Source organism: Cricetulus griseus, chromosome 3 (assembly GCF_003668045.3).
Source record: "Cricetulus griseus strain 17A/GY chromosome 3, alternate assembly CriGri-PICRH-1.0, whole genome shotgun sequence".
Taxonomy (NCBI): domain Eukaryota; kingdom Metazoa; phylum Chordata; class Mammalia; order Rodentia; family Cricetidae; genus Cricetulus; species Cricetulus griseus.
In genome coordinates this window covers 84,862,906-84,882,079 of record NC_048596.1, presented here as the reverse complement: position 1 = coordinate 84,882,079, position 19,174 = coordinate 84,862,906, and the positions used below count along the sequence as shown (strand labels likewise).

Sequence of the window (19,174 nt, the reverse complement as noted above, 5' to 3'; positions counted from 1 at the left end):
TTCCTCTATTTCTGTGAGACTGCTCTGACTACTCAGGGAAAGAGCCGGATGGAGGTTATCGTTGACATTGTTTAAATTAATCACAGCTTTCTATTCAATACTTGAGTCATTGAGGCTTGCCCACAGTCCAGAAGATGGAAGTTAGACTACCTTTTTATAGGATGGAGTTATAATTATATCCTCAAATAGTTGCTATGAGAAATGAATCACTTATAAAGCACTATTAACTATTCAGGAACTCTTATTACTGAATCCACATGTCCTTTGTCCGTGTGCTTTGTGTCACTTATTCATGTACTTTGTGCCACTTGTCACTTCTGCATACTGTCATGATAGCCACTGGGGCTATTTTTATGATTTTATTCATACTAATTCATCTGAATGGAGTATTAAGCCTAAACTACATTATGCTCTTTGCTCCCAAGCCAAATCCACTGAGTACTGGCTCCTCACAGAGCACCAGAAACCTTAGCAATTAGATTTTTTTTCTAGGAATGTTATCAGTGAGCACTTATCCTACGTGCACATGAGCTATCTCCTCCCTTATACAATACTCTGAGTCAGCTGGGCTGCCGCCACACCTAGGTGAGGAATGTAGATGGGCAGTCATCATAGGCAAACAGAGGAGTGAAGTGGACCAGTGTTGCAAACATCAGAAATGTTAGCTGAGCATCCCAGCTCAGAGCTGGGAGCTGGAAAGCACAAGTCAGGAATGGGATTTTGCCTATATATTGGAGTCAGGACCCATAAACATATGGAAGTCATTGCTACTGAGAGAAAAGCTTGAGAAATGGCCTGTGTGGCTGCAGGAGTCCACTCAGGGACTAGCTACCCAATCTGACTCTCAGGACAAACTATTGGCCTCTCTTACCCTTCCTTGAGCCCATAAGCAAAACTAAATGGAATGTATCTATTTTTGCTGCATTGTACATTGCCCATTCGATGCATTTTCTTATTTATTTTTTCTTTTGAAATATTGCCACATGTATCCCAAACTGTCCTGTAACTTACTAAGTAGTCAAAGATGACCTTGAACTTCTGATTTTCCTGCCTTTACCTCCTGAGTGCTGAGATTGCTGACATGCATCACCATGCCTGATTTATGAGGTGCTGGACCCAGGCAGGCTCTGGGCATGCTAGACAAGCACTCCACCTCACCATCTCCAGACTCTGATGCCCGTTTTAGATGCAGCTTTTCTAGCCACAGCTTTATCCTCACTCTAGCCTGTACAAATATCTTGCTTGTACAAAGAAAGCTTGTCTGAAGATCAGAGCTTGTTACTAGTTAACCATAGAGGTCAAGAGGTCTGTCCAGACAGACAGGAAGTGAGATGGCTGGGCAGAAACAGGAAGCGAAATGGCTAAGTGAGAGAGGGTATAAGTCGGCAGAAACTAGAACTCACTCTCTTTTCTGCTGGGAACTTAAGGGGTTAAGGTGGCTTTGGCTTGCTCCTTCTTCTCTCTGGTCTCTCAACATTTTTCTCTATATCTGACTCTGGGTTTTCATTGTTTAGACCAATTAAGAACTCCATTTACACTAGCCCACCCTCCCTAAAGATAAGGTTTATTTAAATAAAAAGGTGTATTTATTCATCATCAATGATATAATTTAGAATTATACAGTGAAAAAAGCTAAACAAGTTTTTCAGTGTTTTCAAATTCATGGAGTGATATTCTTTGAGATTTAGCAAAAATAAATCAGAATTGCAGGGTAGTCTCAAGAGTTTTTAAACTTCTGGTATTTTAAACATACTTCTAACAATTTTCACACTCCATAATCTGAATAACCGAAACTCTACTTTAAAGCGTTAGAGACAGTTTAGTACCATGGAGAACAAGAGCCTACAGGAATAGTCAACGAAAACAGTTCAGGTCTTGAAGTAAGGGAACTCCCTTCAGGGAATCACAGGTGCATACTGTCCATTCCATTCCAGAACTACTCATTACTTTGCATTGAAAATGTGCTATACCTAGAGATATAATTAAAGGGATTTACAGGAACTACACTATCTATGTGAAACCACTGGTGAACATTTTGCATTTTTAAATTACCCTTTCTGTCCTCCTTTCTAAATGTTATACTATCACACATACATTTGTTTACTTATGTCCATGCATGTGCTATAGGCTAAGGTCCATATATAAGGGAGAACATGCAGCATTTTTCCTTAGGAGACTGGGAGGTCTCACTCAGTATTATATATTCTAAGTCCATCCATTTTCCTAAAAAATTTTGTGATTTCATTTTTTAAAAGTTGAATAGTATTCTGTTTTATATATGTACCAGGTTTCATTATCTGTTGATAGATAGCTAGATTGGTCCCACTACCCTGCTATAATGAAGACATCTGCAGTAAACATGGGGGTGCAAATATCTCTATCACAAGCACAGAGTTCTCTAGGTACATGTCCAGGAGTAAAATATTGTGCTCATATGGTAGTTCTATTTTTAATTTTTTTGAGAAGCCTCCAAAACTGATTCCCACTATGGCTGTACAAATTTGCAATCCCATCAACAGTAAGTCCTCTTTCTCAGCATCCTCTGCAACATTTGTTGTTCGATTTCTTAATACCGTTATGACTGGGTGAGTGCCACCCCATTCAAGATAAAAATGTTTACTGAGATTCTAAATCATAGATTTGCTCTTGAATTCTAATACTACCTAATATATAGTCACTATCCTCAGCCCATACCCTCAGTCATTTGAAGAAAGCCCAAATCAATAATCAACCCAACTCACTGAATTACAGTGTGTTCCTGGAAATTCTAGAATTACAAAGGTGAAGTATCTATCAAAATGTTAAAAACAATAAAATATCAACTAAAAATTGATAAGATAAAAATAAACTAAAAGTTGTGTTTGCTTTGACAACCTAAAACAAACATGTCAGAGAGTCAATTTTCTCTGCCAAGGTGAAGAGTTCCCACAATGACCTCAAACCTCTTTGTGGACACTGCTTGTATCTACTTTTAGGTTCCAGTAGGTTGTTCAAATTGTATTAAGTAAGCTGCATGTATCTTCATATTTAATATACAGTCAGTGGCATTTATAATACTACTTATGCACCATGCTTAGTTGTAGCTTTTCCAGCTACAGCTTTATCCTCACTGTAGCCCACCCTCCCTAAAGATAAGGTTTACACAAAGAAAAAAATGTTTATTTATCAATGATACAATGTAGAATTATAACGTACAGTGTGTGAAAAAAACAAGTTTATCATTGTTTTCAGACTATCACTTTAAAATGTTTTCTGATGAACCAAAACCTACATTCTAGTTGCCCTGTATTATAGGTCTTCTACTGTCTTAAGTGTTTCAAAAGAGTTGTCTGCTCTAGGTTCTAATAGCTTCTGGCTACAAAGGAATTTAACTTCTTTAACATGTTGAAGACTAAAATAAATGTCAAACACATGAATCACAAACCCAAAGCTTTTCTAAATTGCCTCATTATCATGCTATGTAACAAATGGAAATTAGTATACTGATCAAATATACACAGAAATTGAAGGGAGGGGGAGAGAGGGAAGAAGAAGGAAGGAGGGAGGGAAAGAGGGAGGGAACAAATGAAGGAATGAAGGACCGAAGGAAGGAGGGAAAGAAGCCTTAAAGCAGATTCTGTAGAGACAAGTTCCTAAGAACACCTTTCATGCCAATATCCTTAAAATCATAGTTCTCCAGTCACAGCCAGTGCATGGATCCTTGTGCAGAACATGGAATGATACACTCCTTAACTAGGCGACAGGCAGTAGGGCCCAGTTTTTCGAGTCTAATTTCCAGCTTTTCCACCTTTCATCCATTTAAGCTTAGACAATTAAACTCTTCTAGCTTTACTTTCCTTCACTCTAAAATGGAAGCAATAGCACCACCAATAAAGAATAGACCTCAATGGGTTATTATTAAATGCATGACTAAACATAGGACTCTCAGATCTGTGCCAATTATATATGCACTAACTGAGTGATGGTGGTGCCAGGGGTGGTGGCAGTGGTGGAAAGCCCTGACAACCAGCTGTGTGGTTTCTTTGAAAATACCTCTCACTTCATGGAGGATTCACTACCTCCCACAGCAATCTATTCCATCTTTAGGGAGTTGGCAAAAAATTCTCTTTATAGGAATATAAAATCCAATTCAATCTATAACTCTGTCCTATGGAAACATTCGGAGTGAAACACTTTCAACACAAACATATGGCTACCACATCACCTTTGTACCTTATTTTTCTCAAACTAGGGGAAATATTCCAGTTTCCCTCATTTCTTCTTCATAAAGATACAGATGTGAGGTGGCACACAACTTTACTCCTAGCACTCTGGAGGCAGAGGCAGGTGGATCTCCAATAGTTTGAAGCCAGCCTGATTTACAAGGTGAGTTACAAGCCAGTTAGGGCTACAAATTAAGACCCTCTCTCTCTCAAAAAAAATTAGTTAACAAAAAAAAGACAGTTCAGTCATTCTGATCAGTCTCCCTGAAGTATGTGCTATCTTGTTTTTCCTCTCTCATAAGAGAAGTGAACTGAGCAAACTCATTATTGACTGGACAAGAATTAAGTCACCCTATCAACACTGCCTAAGAGTTGTTTTTAAGTTCTAATGCCATGGCCAGGAAGCCTCATAGACATCAATACTCAGTAGTGTTGTTTGTTTGTTTGTTTTTTGCTGTTGCTTTGGGATTTTAGTGGTGGTGTTTTTTTGTTTGGTTTGGTTTGGTTTGGTTTGGTTTGGTTTGGTTTGGTTTGGTTATGGGCCATAAGCATTTTTTAGGCAGGAAGACCTAATGTTGAACTCTTCAGAGGCCAAGCATATATATATGCTTTAACTCTGAAACTGGGTGGTTTGAGATGTGGCAATTGCAGTTCAAATCTTTCCTTTCTAAGAGGAGGAAATTTGAGTCAGGAGTTAAGAGTGGCTTTCCTGAGGTCACATGACAAATCAGTGGCAGAGATGAGCATAGGCTTTTTGTAAGGTAACAACCTTATTCTGACGAGTCCCTCCCAGGTACCAGGGAGAACAACTCCACTGAAAAGAGAAGATTCCCTTTGCTGGAGATGTTGCACATATCCTTATAGACCACAGGTCCTCTGTGCAGAGAGGCCCAAGATTCCACAGTTTTTATCAAAGCTAACTGTTCTAGTGTCAACTCCACTGCCTCCTGCTATACTCTGTGCAGATGCTTTCCACTCTTTCTTATTTGAGAGACACTGGGGTGCTTTTTAAAAAAAAAAAGTGTGTTATCATTGTGGTTGTTACAACCAGCAAGGCAAGTGGTATGCTTGAAATTAGACAAACCACTCAGACCTTACTTCTCTTAACATTAAAATGTACCAGATCCCAATTAGGGCTTGTCAGATCCACTTGTGCCTCAACAGAGATGCTGATGTGAAGTCCTTTCAAGGCTAAGTTAGTCTAAAGGAAGACAGACAGGACACATTACACATTGAGCCAGCCCTCAAGTCCTCTCTCAGCCCAAAAAAATCTCCTCATTGGATCCTGTCCAGTACATGTTCCAGTTTTGAGGATTTCACTGCAAAAGTCTTCAAATGTCTTTCTAATACATCAAATACCTATAATAAGCTTAAAAGGAAACTAGTGGTAATCTAGGAAAACAAATGTAACATGGCTAGCATTTTGATTTCAGTTTCTACAATTAGAAAAAATTACGAGTAGACTAAAAATGATTTCCAGAGGCTATACTGTTGCAAAACCACCATCCATCCACCCATCCATTCATGTGTCTACCTACTTATCTCTGTGTTCGAAAAAAAAGGAAAAAACTGGGCACTGAATGTCCCAACATTTACACAAAGCAGCAGGAATCTAACCTGCCATCAGGTCCCCCAGCGCCTGAAGCTCTGCCTTTCCCCACCTCAGGCAATAAACCTTCAACTGATGTTACTGGACAATCTCATAGCCAGCCAGCCAGTGATTTTCCTCTGAAATAGAACTTCCAAATACCAAAAGTCTAAGATGCATTCCTTAATCTATTTTGTCATTTTTAAAAAGAAAAATAGTCAAAACCATTACATCCAATTTATAAACAAAATACAGTAGTATTTGTGCAAAATGAAAGTTGTGTTATCAAAGACTAAAACATGCAAAATAAATTGAAACAACTAAAGGCCAAATATTAATAATAAATTCGTGATCAAAAGTTCTATCATTTTCTTAATGGAGACAAGAAGAATTACTTAAAGACATTGTACAAGAAAATATATATACATCCAAACCACCTGTCGACTAGAAGCAAGCCTGTAGAGTTCTTCATTAAGAGGGAAAGTATTGGCATCCTCAATTTGTTTAATCCTAGTTACTTCCCAGTAATTACAAAGATGCAGACACACACAGACATACATGCATACAGATAGATGCATGCACACACACACACACACACACACACACACACACACACACACACACAAATTACAAAATAAAAAAGATTGTCATCTAAGTGTTCTAATTCTTCCTTTTCCATTTCATTGACATTTCAAGTCAATGAGTCCCTTCTGTGATACCACCATAGTTTATATGTGTTTAAAAGTCCTGTCAGAAATTGATGGACTTAATAATATTGTTTTCAAGGTACTCTCAACACACTGGTGGTGGAAATAACTTGGAGTGAAATTATAATGAAAGCAAAAGTTTACAAAATAATTTCCAATCATTTTGGTAAACAAGATTTTCCATTTTCTAGGGTGCTAATGAAATATAAAGGAGATAAATGAAATGCATAAATATTCATTTCTAATTTCAACCTAATTGTAAACTTTTATTAGTAAAGGTTTATAATTTATACTTTGGATCTAAGAATGTAGTTTACACAAAGATAGATTATTGAACTCAATTTGCATCACCTAGAAAAAATGCCTAGGGGTCATGAGAAGGTAGTAGCACAAAAGTAATAGAAGGTTAGTATTACAAAAACTAAATGTTATCTCACTGAAGGCTATGTTAACAGACAGGATAATAGCCTAGTGTTGTCCTTTTAAAGGATTACACTTCTCTTGGGAAACAAGGAAAACTTTTAATTGAGAAGGACAATCAAATGGGGATAATTTGCATATTAAGGTGATTAAGGCACATTCATTGGAGGCTTGTTTAATAGAGTGGATATGTTTGTAGGGAGAACAGGGTAGGATCTCTCCATGACATAGGAGGTTTGAGTCCTCATCATAGCCTTTTGATCTCTCCTCTGAATAGTGTAGTTGGGATTCTATTGCCTTCCTGGAAAACAGCTCCCCTAGAATTAGAGAAGTCAGACCCTAAGGAATACAAACAACCCTAGCTTCTGGTTTCAATGCAGAGTACTACCACACTGTCCTCTCCATCTTATCCCATCAGTCTACAGGGCCTGGAGAGTGAGTTTGTGCTCCCCCAATAGTTCAAAGTAGTCACAAAAAAAAAAAAAAAAAAACCACTACACGCCACTCAATCTATACACCCACTGTCTATAGAATGTGGTTTAGAACATCACAAATGTGTAGGTTTCATTATTCCAGTTACTGTTTTCATTGTGTTGATGTACCCAAATCCAGGCAAGAAAGGATGACATGAAGAATTTTGAAGGAATTCGTACATGGGCACAAAGCACCTGCAGACTGAAAGCAAACCTATGGAGTTCTGCTTTAAGAAGAAAATCGTTGGTGTTCTGAAGTAATCCCCCACTGATTAATGACAACAAATTCTAATTAGATCATTTTAAAAATAAAAGTCTTCTACATTCAAATATGTTAGTCCAGAAGAAAAAAAATAAAGCCTGAGAATCATCCTGTTCAAGCTGTTTGTTCTGTGCCAGATTATATCAGAGTTTCTGCTGCAATAAAATCTTGCTTTAAATAATTATCATAGGACAATGTCTGCTCTCTAGAAATGCTGTGGACCCCAAGATACACTCTACAGTAAACCTGCAACACAAAGAATAGAAGCATATATACTATTGTAATTCAGGAAAAGAAAAGAAAACTATTCATGGTGGAAAAAATCAATAAAACTGAATAAAATTAGGAAAAGATGGCTGAATCCCACAAAGGACAATACACATGATGGGGCAGAAATGTGTAAATGACAGGTGACATCAGTGATGGAGTTCAGATGAGATGCAAGCTCTAGTCAGTGCTCTGCAAACTAGCCACTGGAGGTTTATACAGCCTGGAAGAACAAAGTGAGTTGAGCACAGCATAGCCCAGTTCCTTGAAGATAAACTGTATGCTGTTTTTGTGTTTTGAGTTTTGGGTTTTGGGGGTTTTGGGGGGGTTGGTTTTGGGGTTTTTTTGTAACAGGGTCTAATTTTTCTTTTTCCTTTTTCTATTTTTTTACTTAAATTAGAAACAAGTTTGTTTTGCATGTCAACACTAGTTCACTCTCCCTCCCCTCCTCCCCTGCCCCCCACTATCCCCTTATCCCATTCCCTTTCTGATCCCCAGGGGGGTGAGGCGTTCCATGGAGGATCTTAAAAGTCTGTCATATCATTTCAAGCAGGGCCTAGGCCCTCCCCTGTGTGTCTAGGCTGAGAGAGTGTCCCTCTATGTGGAATAGGGTCCCAAAGTCCATTCCTATGCTAGGGATAAATACTGATCCACTACCAGAGGCTCCATAGATTGCCGAGGCCTCCTCACTGACACCCACATTCGGGGGTCTGGATTAGCCCTATGCTGGTTTCCCAGCTATCAGTCTGAGGTTATGGACTCCCCCTTGTTCAGGTCATCTATTTCTGTGGATTTCACCATCCTGGTCTTGATCCCTTTGCTCATCACTCCTCCCTCCCTGCAACTGGATTCCAGAAGTTGAGCTCAGTACTTAGCTGTGGGTGTCTGCTTCTGCTTCCATCAGCTACTGGATGAAGGTTCTAGGATGGCATATAAAGTAGTCGTCAATCTCATTATCAGAGAAGGGCATTTAAGGTAGCCTCTCCACTATTGCTTAGATTGTTAGTTGGGGTCAACCTTGTAGATCTCTAGATATTTCCCTAGTGCCAGAATTCTCTTTAAACCTATAATGGCTCCCTCTATTATGGTGTCACTTATCTTGCTCTCCTCTATTCTTCCCCTGACTCAACCTTCCTGCTCCCTCATGTCCTCCTCTCCCCTCCTTTTCTCCCCTTCCTTTCTCCTAGCTCCCTCTCCCTTCCTGCCATGCTCCCAATTTGTTCAGGAGATCTTGTCCCTTTCCCTTTCTTTGGGGGACCATGTGTGTCTCTCTTAGAGTCCTCCTTGTTTCCTAGTTTCTCTAGAGGTGTGGATTATAGGCTGGTAACCCTTTGCTCTATGTCTAAAATCCATATATGAGTGAGTACATATAAGTATGCTATTTTATTACAGTGGCAGAAAAGATATCATGGTCTGATTTTCCTCAAACTGTCAAATTACAGAAGAAATGCAAGTCTTGTCACGGATGGAGCAAAGTATGGGATTCTTAGATTTTTGGCAGGTGTTCAATATGCAGCCCACATAATCACATGTTAATGACTGGATTGTGCTAATCAGTGTGCATACCTGATCCCTTCATGCCCAAGGGGAAGTCAACCATTGCAGAGCAGTTAGTGTTTCTGCTTCTGATAAAGATTTGATGATATGCCAGCTAAGAAGAAAAACTTTTCCAGAAAGTGTCTTTGCAAAGACCTGTGACATCACTAATAGGACAAAGTAGGACAAGGCCACTCAGACTTCTATAAGCATCAAACCTCTCCTAACAAACGTTCCTTAATCCTTTTTTTTACTTGAACAGCCTAGGTTTGAGAAACTCTTTTAGAGTACACTGGAAGAAAAATAACATAAAAGAAACACAGGGCATGATCCAGGCATGAAAGTTACAGCAGTGTATCAGTGTCTTAAACAGATAGACACATTTCCTATTTCACTGCCACAGCAAGGCTTAACAAATTACACACAGTGAAACATGGTTTCACTCTGTAGCATGAACTACAAATAAGTTTGTGATTAAATTTCTGGAATAGATTTTTAAAAAGAGACAGTACTGTGTGCTAATTTCAAATTTATGGGAAAAGGGAACCCTTCCTAGAGAATACTGTTTGGTGGCTTCTGGGTCACAGTTGGACAACTTCACTTAGTCAATACCTAAGTTTGAACTCAAAGTTGAATGAATTTCTAAAATCGAAAAACAAGAATAGTAGTGTGGTGGTTTGAAAAAGAATGAGTCCCTTAGGCTTATATGGTTGAATGCTTGGTCCCCAGTTGGTGGAACTTTCTGGGAAGGAATAGAAGGTATGGCCTTGTTGGAAAAGGTGCATCATTGTGGGTGGGTGTCTTAGTATTCTATTGCTGTGAATAGACATTATGACCAAGGAAACTCTTAGAAAAGCATTTAATTGGAGCTTGCTTGTAGTTTCAGCAGTTTAGTCCATTATCATCATGGCAGTGAGCCTGGTAGCATGCAGGCAGGCAGAGTGCTGGAGAAGTAGCTGAGAGCTTTACATCCAGATCCTCAGGCCACAGACAGAGAGAGTAACACTCAGCCTAGGGAGGCCTTTGAAACCTCTTACAACAAAGCCAACCTCCAACAAGGCCTCAACTACTCCAGCAATGCCATGCCTCCTAATCTTACTAAACCTGGGGACTATACATTCAAATATATGACCCTATGGGGGCCATTCACATTCAAACCATCACTGAGGGCATTGAGATTTCCAAAGCTCATGCCATTCCCAGTTCTCTGTCCCTCTCCCTCTCCCTCTCCCTCTCCCTTCTCCCTCTCTCGCTTTCCCTCTCTCGCTTTCCCTGCCTTGTGCTTATGGATCAGTTGGGAGCTCTAAGCCACTGCTCCAGTACCATGTCTTCATGCCTACTGTGCTTCCTGCCATACTGGTCATGTACCCACCCTTTGAAACTCCCATTAAACTCTTTCTTCTATAAGTTGCTTTGGTCATGGTGATTTGTCACAGCAAAAGAAAAAAACAAAAGAAAAGCCTTCTCAAGAAGGCTAAATCTTGCCAGTTTCAGAATTTTCCCCCACAAGGGGCTTAGAGATTGATCAGGTACCACACAGTAGGTATAGACCAACCTGACCTTAGACATGAGGACTACATGCTAGTCAGACCAGGTGAGCCAACTTTCTGAGTTATAGTCCCAATAAAAGTATTGAAATTAAATTCATCTGGGTGGTGCCTAGTATCTTAAATTACTAAATCTCTTTCTCTCACATACACACACACACAAAAAAAAAACTTGGCAATAACTCAACATTCTTAAATCTTTCAAAAAGAAGCAAGAGGAGAAATCTTCTAAAAGTCTGTCACAACATGAAGTGTGGCTGAAGATTAAATCCCCAGTAAGAATTCCTGGACTATGCTATCACACAATGACAACAGCCCTGTTCCCAGAAATGGTACAAAGTCCACACCAGAAATTTTATGACTCCAAGTGAACTATGTGAAACACTCCAGAGCTGACGAGCAACTTCTCTGGGCTGAAGAAAGAAAGGCAGAGAGGGGCAACAGCCTACAAGCAAAGAAGCATTGTTCCTGGTCACTATTAAGTGGTCCAACATGGCTATTATTGTTTTCTTTTGATTATAACAAAGGACATTCTTTGAATCTTTTATTGATGTGGATCTTACTTTAAAACTTTTTTAAAGAATGAAAATCACCATCTTAATGTTGCTCATTTCTGCATTTTTTGAGCATTTCATTGATTGATCAGATACTACATCAGTCCTATGGTAGGCTGCATATGATCAGCACCAGACATGCTACACTTGCTATTCTACAGTCCTAATATAAGCAAGGAAATGTATTTCATTTGCATCTCCAAAATAAGGGGTTCAGACATTCTGGGCTGAGGATATAATGCAGTTCTTTCCACTTAATTAAATAGGTAGTTCAAACTCAGATATAAAATAAAAATATCAACATGATTGTGAATATAAGTGCACAAAGGCGTATGTGCATGAGTTGTACTTTCAATCTTACTGTCACATTGTGCATTTTCCAAGAAAGATCCTTTTGGAAGCACTTCCCAGAAAGCCAAGTTCAAATCCCCAGGACTCACATAAAAGTCACGCATGTAAGGTAGTCAGCTTGTAATCTCAGAATTCCTGAGGTAGAGACCAAAATTCTGGGCAAAGTTAGTTAGCCAGACTAGTCAAATTGGCAAGCCCTGGGTTCAGCAAGAGACCCTATTGAGGAAGACAACCAATGCCACTCTCTGGCCTGCGTAAGCACATATACACATGTGTACTCCCAAACATCTAGCTGCATGCAGTAATCCCACACACGTCACATGCACATGCACTCTACATATAAACAGAGAAGGAGAGAAAGGCAGACCACTGGTGCCTCACCCACATTTTCACATTATACCACAGAAGTAACCATGGTTTCTTCAGGAATATGTTTGTTCCCTTGTCCTTGGCCCTTGGTCTTACTTCTTTCACTCAATTTTGGCTAAGCTCCTGCCTTCGTGTTCTCCATGAATAATTTCCCTAAGTATCCACATTTCTAGCCCCATCCCAGCCACATTGGCACAGTAGCCAATGTGATCTATTAGAAATGTAAGTAAAGAATTATTATTGTCTTGCTTAAACATCTTGCAACGGCTTCCTCTTGCACTTGAAGTAACGTTCCAACACTTCATTAGAGCCTCTGAGTCTCTATAGTACCTATCACCTGTCTGCCACTTTGATCTCATTCCAGATCATTCTTTCCTCTCCATACACTCTTGCTGTGTTCTGTTGTTCAAATACACTAATCAAAAGATGTTTGTACTAACTGCTAAAGACACTACTCACTTTGGTTGCAGAACATTAGGAAATTACAAATTGACTGGAAAAGTCTCTCCCTGATGGCTAGCTTTTGAAGTGACACAAGGTGATATTCAGGCTACTGAAACAGAAAAGACACTTCCCAATACTAGACCCTGAATGCTACAACATCAGTCTGCCCGGAAAGATGTTTCCACTGGTGTAACTGTGGTATGACTATTACTATAGTAACCAACTTCTTTCTCATTGGGTTGAGACTTGCTCTATACTATGGATTTCATGTCTGGTACTGGCACAAAAGTCATGACTTCGAAGATCATAGGGGATCATAGTCCATGACTTGGAAGATCGTAGGGGATAGACTGAGGCTGTTTCACTAAATGTACAGTTGTCAAACTGCCCTCCTAATATTTATTTTTATACTAGTACAATTGTACTGCTCCCAACCTTGGTCAGAGGAGCTTCTTATTGTAGTTGATAGTAGTTAATTCAGAGACTCATAACTGGCCAAAGTGCTGATTTTAGGTACTCAGCAATATAAACCTCTCCATATACAAGATTCAAGGAACATCATGGAAGAGTGGGAATAAAGGATATAAGAGACAGAGAATGGGGAGGAGGGCTATAGAATGCTGCCTTCTGGACATGACATGTCTGGTGTACACATCAGCTCATATCAGTGGTGGTTATCTGTAAGAGACCTGAACATGATCAAACCAGTAAAAATCCCAGCATGAATGAGGAGGGATTGCTTAGGCTCCATCCCTACCGAAGGATGTGCCCACTGGTAAGTTGACTATGCCCCAGTGGAGGGTTCTACATCCTTTCACATGTGTTTTGCACTAATTGAACTCAGGGAACTATTAATATAATTTATTAATATAATAAGAAATTTTAAAAGAGGATATGAAGTCAAGAAGGAGCTAGGTTGGTGGTTCCCAAAGAAAGTTGAAGAGACGTGGTGGGGAGGAAGTAGACAATAGAAATATGTTCTAAAGATGTGTGAAATTTACAAAGAATAAAAACCCATGATTTTAAGTCCAAAAATGTAAAAAAAAATAACTAATTAATTATTTTTTAAATAGTTTTAAAAAAATTTTTTAATTAAATTTTAAAAAGACCTTTGTACTTATTACACACTTGAAAGGTTCCCACCCCCAAGCTTCTGCACAGTTGACTTGTTCCAAATTTTAGTTCAGGATTGTCATCTCCAGGAAGCTCTTCCTTCTGTTCTGTCATTCTCCCTTTCTAGATTTCCCCATTGTTTGAATTGCCTTACTATGAGACTGTGTGCTGTGTAAATCCTATTAGGACAGAAATCTGATATTATCAAAAGTCAGTCTTGGTGTCTGGAACTGAGTCATTATTTCAAATGTCCATAGCCAGTAATGATGATGATGCTAGCTCTTTAAATTGTACTTTAAAGAAAAAAAACAAAATTGTACTAGGAGAAGAACATAGGACGGTTTGAATCTCTCAAATCATTCATTTGCTACAAGTAGGTACATATAAATACCTACACAACATACCCCACAAAAATCTGTATATTTACAGAGAAGTTTACTAGCAATGCCTGGGCTCACACGTATTTTCTACACTTGAAACTTTTCTAGAAAATAACCACCTATAAGAACAGATACGGATCACTACAAACTATCACAGAGGTGCTCCTTTATGCTGACATAAGAAAGAATGGTGCCCTGTGCATTTTCACATGAAGAAATTATGTGGGCAAATTCCTTACTGATGGCATGAGGCCAATGAGAACAATAATGCATGTCATTGGACAGTGCCAATGTTCCTGTGCCAAAAATTCTATCAGTACCCTGAAGCCATGACAAAAACAGAGTGGTTGTACACAGAAGCAGAGAGCAATTTTTATGTGTACTAACTTTTCAACCATCAAAAAAGAGTCACCAACTGATATAAGACACAAAATTGTAAAATAGATGTTTTGGTTTCTATAATTGTTTAAAATGTGTCTAAATGCTTTATATTGCATTGGGCTGTGAATTTCTCTCTAAAATCTTGATCCTCCTTATGTGCTTAGATTATTACACATTTTTTTTTACTTCTTGGAAACTGTGTGAAGTCTTATTTTGTTGAATTTCCAATTCAAAATAACCAGAATTCTAACATGTAATGTTTTTTCTAGTCAATTCATGGAGATTGGCAGAATTTCATTGCTTTTTCTACCTTTGTTTAGAGAAAGCCACCTCTTGGGTCTTCATATTTCCCAGTGAAACCCTTCTGAACTCAGTGGACAAAATGCTATCAGGGAGATGAGAACCACCATGGAAACTAAATTACAGAAATGGAAAAGGTGTTAACAAATGTGTGTTGTAGTCATTCTTAGCTTTTATTTCTCCAAAGTATTTTATGGGACTCAGCTTATGGTATGTGGGAAAACTACAAACAAAAGAAGCAAGCATGATCCATTGAAAAGAACTGCAAATTTCAGGTATCTTTATCAATGCTCTTTTGGACTTCATATTTAGTGAACTAATTAGAATTTTACTTCAGTCACAGTCTTCCTACTCCAACACACACACACACACACACACACACACAGAGAGAGAGAGAGAGAGAGAGAGAGAGAGAGAGAGAGAGAGAGAGAGAGAGAGAGAGAGACGTTTGCATGTCTGGCAGGAACTTAAAATCCTTCCGTTGTTTTTCTTTACAAAAAACAGAAGCTGACTGGTGACCTGATGTGCAGCCTAGGTCATTATAGGTCTAAGGTTACAGTTGCCACATTGTTGAATCTATCTGATGAAGAGGGAACACAAAGAGAGTTTCCACATGCAGCTGCTATTTCCCATTTGTTAAATCCTTTTATTGCACCATATAAGTACACAGCTGGAAAATGCTATAGAGTGGGAGTTAAACAAATATTTTGGCTTCCCAGCGTTCAAAGAACACAAAAGCTCTAGCAGAAAGCAGAGCGAAAGTTTGGAAACATTTCTATGAGAATGGTTTCTGTCTCACTAATCTCTAACATGTTTGCAACCTTAAGCGATTTGGTACTACCATAAATCATATGTAACATAAGTTATTACATATATATTAGTATCTATTTTTGACAAATTCTGAATAACTAAAGCTTCAGATGAACTCAGAAAAGCAACTTGCAAAATATAAAGTTTTTCTGGGAAAAATAAGGAAAGTGCCCTCTGAAGAAATAGAACTTGAACTGTATTGTCCCTGCCTTTACCCACACATTTTCCATTCCAGTTACTTTTATTTGGTCAGGCCTGCACATGGCATAAAAGCAAAACTCTCTTGAACCAGTCCCTCTCTGTGTCCCCTCTTTGTCTACACTAATCCAAGCCACCATAATCTTTCATCTAGATTTCTGACATAGAAATCCCAGTGGCTCCCCCTCCTTTCACTCTTGCTGCCTGCCCATCCATTCATGGTACCACAGTTGGAATTATCTGTGAGAAACGTTCTTCAGCCCTTCAAAGGCTGTTCCCACTACACTCAGATGAAATCTCACCTCCACAATGCCATCTCCAAGGCCTGGATGATATGGCCCCTATCTGTTTCTCCAACCACATCTGATGTATTCATTATCCTCTGACCACAAAGACCATCTTTCATTTCCTTAAATTAATTTATGGTTTTATCACCTCAGATACTCCACACATACTGCTCTCTCAACGGATTTCCTCTGCCCTACTCTGACTACTTCCTGTCATCCTGGGCTTGGAGAGGGCATCCTACCAATCTATTCAGTTAGACTCACTTTATTGTGCTTTCAGACAATATTCTGATCTTCACAGCACATGTCACAACTTTAACTATGTATGTATTTGCATGTCTATCCCATGCCCAACAGTACAAAATCCCGGATGGCATGTATCACATCTGCTTCACCATACTACAAATGTATTTAGTAGAATGCCTGGCAGACAGAATGTGCCCAATAAATATTTGTTCAAATAAAGATCAAGCAGAGTCTCATTATCCTGACTATCTCTCTCATCCATGCCACCTTGAAGACAAGGAATGAACAAGTTAAGTTCAATCAGAAAATGTACTTCATCCTTGTCTCATTATATATTTGCCTCCACCCTCCCAGTGGGAGATACATCTATAGCCAGCAAACTGTACATTGTTGATTCCCCACAAACAGAACAACAAAATGATGTCATTTGGAAGAAAAAATGGAGTTCATCATGTTAAGTGAAGTAAGTCAAATGCACAAGGACAAGTATCCCCGCTCCCCCATATATGAAAGTTGGGTATGTTGGAAGAAGGGAACACTGACCTAAAAGGTCTATTAGGAATATAGAATAGACAAGGAGAGGAAGAGGGTGCTTAAGAAATGGTAGAAGAAAACTATAATTAAAAAATACTATATGCATGTATGGGAATATCATAGTGAAATTTGTTCATCTGTATAATTGAGATGTGTCAAAAAATAAATAAATAAAAGCTTTTAGATCCTGGAGTAAAACTAAAATTATTCAAGACATGCTTCACACATCTTTGGATCCGCACCCCCTTCCCACCTACTGCTCTGGAGCACAGGCTGTGTCTACAAAATTATTTGAAAAGAAAACTTTCTTCCTATAGAAGTTATTCATCTCCATACGTGCTTTTGTTAGCAAAGGCATTTTGAATGATATCTTGGTTTTTGTTAAGGAATAAAACTCACATTGTCTGCTTAAATTTTTTTTTCATTAACTTAATTTTTGGTTACCCACAAGTTAAGGAAAACAAGCCAGGGTTGAAACTTCTAACTTAATAAGACATAATAAGGTTCTGGCTTCTTCTAGATAGATGATAAAAAATAAAGATTTTTTTATTTGGACTAGATAATTAAGTCACTCATAAGGTTTGTATTTTGATGGTTAGAAGATAGAATTCATCATGGGAAAGCTGCCTACTCTCGTCATCACCTAACATGTCATTTCTGCTTGTAGGAGAAAACCATGCAGTCTGATTGAACCATTAACTAGGAGCCTTGCATGCTGCTTTGAAATTATTATATAGGTACATGAGAAAAGTATTAAAAACCAAAACTTGTCATTAAACATTATAGATACTGATATATCCTTATTGAAGATGTAGTCATACTATGCTCTCATTCTCATAGACATATTTGCTTAACTTAATTTCTCAATATTAATACACAACCACACTTCATTTTACTACCTCTTTATGACATTACTAAATTTGTCACATTAAATTGGAATACAAAAATAAGATAACTGACTCCTCTTGTTTAAAAAGTAAATCAATATTCTTTTGTCAAGTGGACCTAATGATGGACATACCCTAAATCACAAACTACTTTTCAACTTTTCCCAGTTACTAAAATAATAGCAACTGTATGTCTTGTATTTCTTTTCTGACCTGATCAGGAATAACACTGAAGCCATGTGTTTTAGTTTTCCTTAAAGCATCTACTTATAATGAGGATGTAGACATAGTTGGTAGCAGTCACAGACTTTCAGTGCTCACCATTCTTTGCTGAGATGACAGGACGCTGTCCCAGTCAGCATCTTGTTGAATGGTACTGACAAGCGTCGGTAGCTCCTCAGAGTGAGGTTTGTTGTGCATTATGGGGTGCAGAGGCAGATGAGAGGCCACATGTTGATCACTGCTCTCTTCCTTTTCCCTTGAGGTCAAATCCTGGGTCATTGTTTCCTCTCCATCAGCTGTACAGGCAAATGGAGAGGTGGCTTGCTTGGAAGACATTCTTCTGCAAAAGAAGGGAAACACCATGAATTAAAGAGGACTCTCAATAAAATTAGAAGACAGACAAATTAGATACAAATTAGATACAAATATCATTGTATTTGATTAATGCGAGCAAAAAGTAAAATAAAAATCCTTGAAATTGAGGGATATTAACAGTCTAAACTACAGACAAAGGACTGATGGCTTACCTGTTCCATTCCCCCCTCTTTGCTTTCCACTCTCTTAACATCTTCCCACTAACTGCTGCATATTTTCTCTTACATAACCCCCAATATGATCCTTATAAGTTTTCATGATGTACAATATATGTATTTGTACGTCCTTCCTCCTAGCTTTCACAACTGGATTTTGAGTTTCTGGAGAGTAATTAGGTTGGTGGTTAATAATGAAAAGAATGAGTGAATGAACTGATGAGCCAGTTTGACGAATGACTTCAGAGCAAAATTATCTAACTTTCTCCCAAAGCTCTGAAGGAAAGAAAAGAGCATATGTAAAACATAAAAAACAAGTAAATAATTCATCCTTAATATGCTAAGCAAATTGGCCATGACTTCCTAGCTTACACCTAGATTGTGAATGCCAGATCTAACATCAAGGGCCAATGTGAAGCTTGCTGAAGACTTCCAAGATACTTTAAGTATTGCTTTTTAATATTTAAGTAACATGTTGACTGAGTGGCTTCTAGAGTTAGATAAATCTTGTAACAACTTTGTGCCATTTGAGTTGAGCTTCTGAAGTAACTATCAGTCTATTTCAT

At 38.5% G+C, this 19,174-nt stretch overlaps 1 protein-coding gene across 2 annotated transcripts in view; it reads right to left on the bottom strand.

Annotated features, from left to right (window-relative positions):
• Sox6 (SRY-box transcription factor 6) overlaps nucleotides 1–18,414 on the bottom strand; it is a 318,006-nt gene extending 299,592 nt beyond the window's left edge. For both annotated transcript variants that reach the window (XM_035442269.1, XM_035442268.1), the window contains exon 1: nucleotides 18,178–18,414. In XM_035442269.1, the coding sequence (XP_035298160.1) occupies nucleotides 18,178–18,414 (237 nt within the window). The remainder of the gene's footprint in view (nucleotides 1–18,177) is intronic.
• Nucleotides 18,415–19,174: the final 760 nt, after the last annotated feature.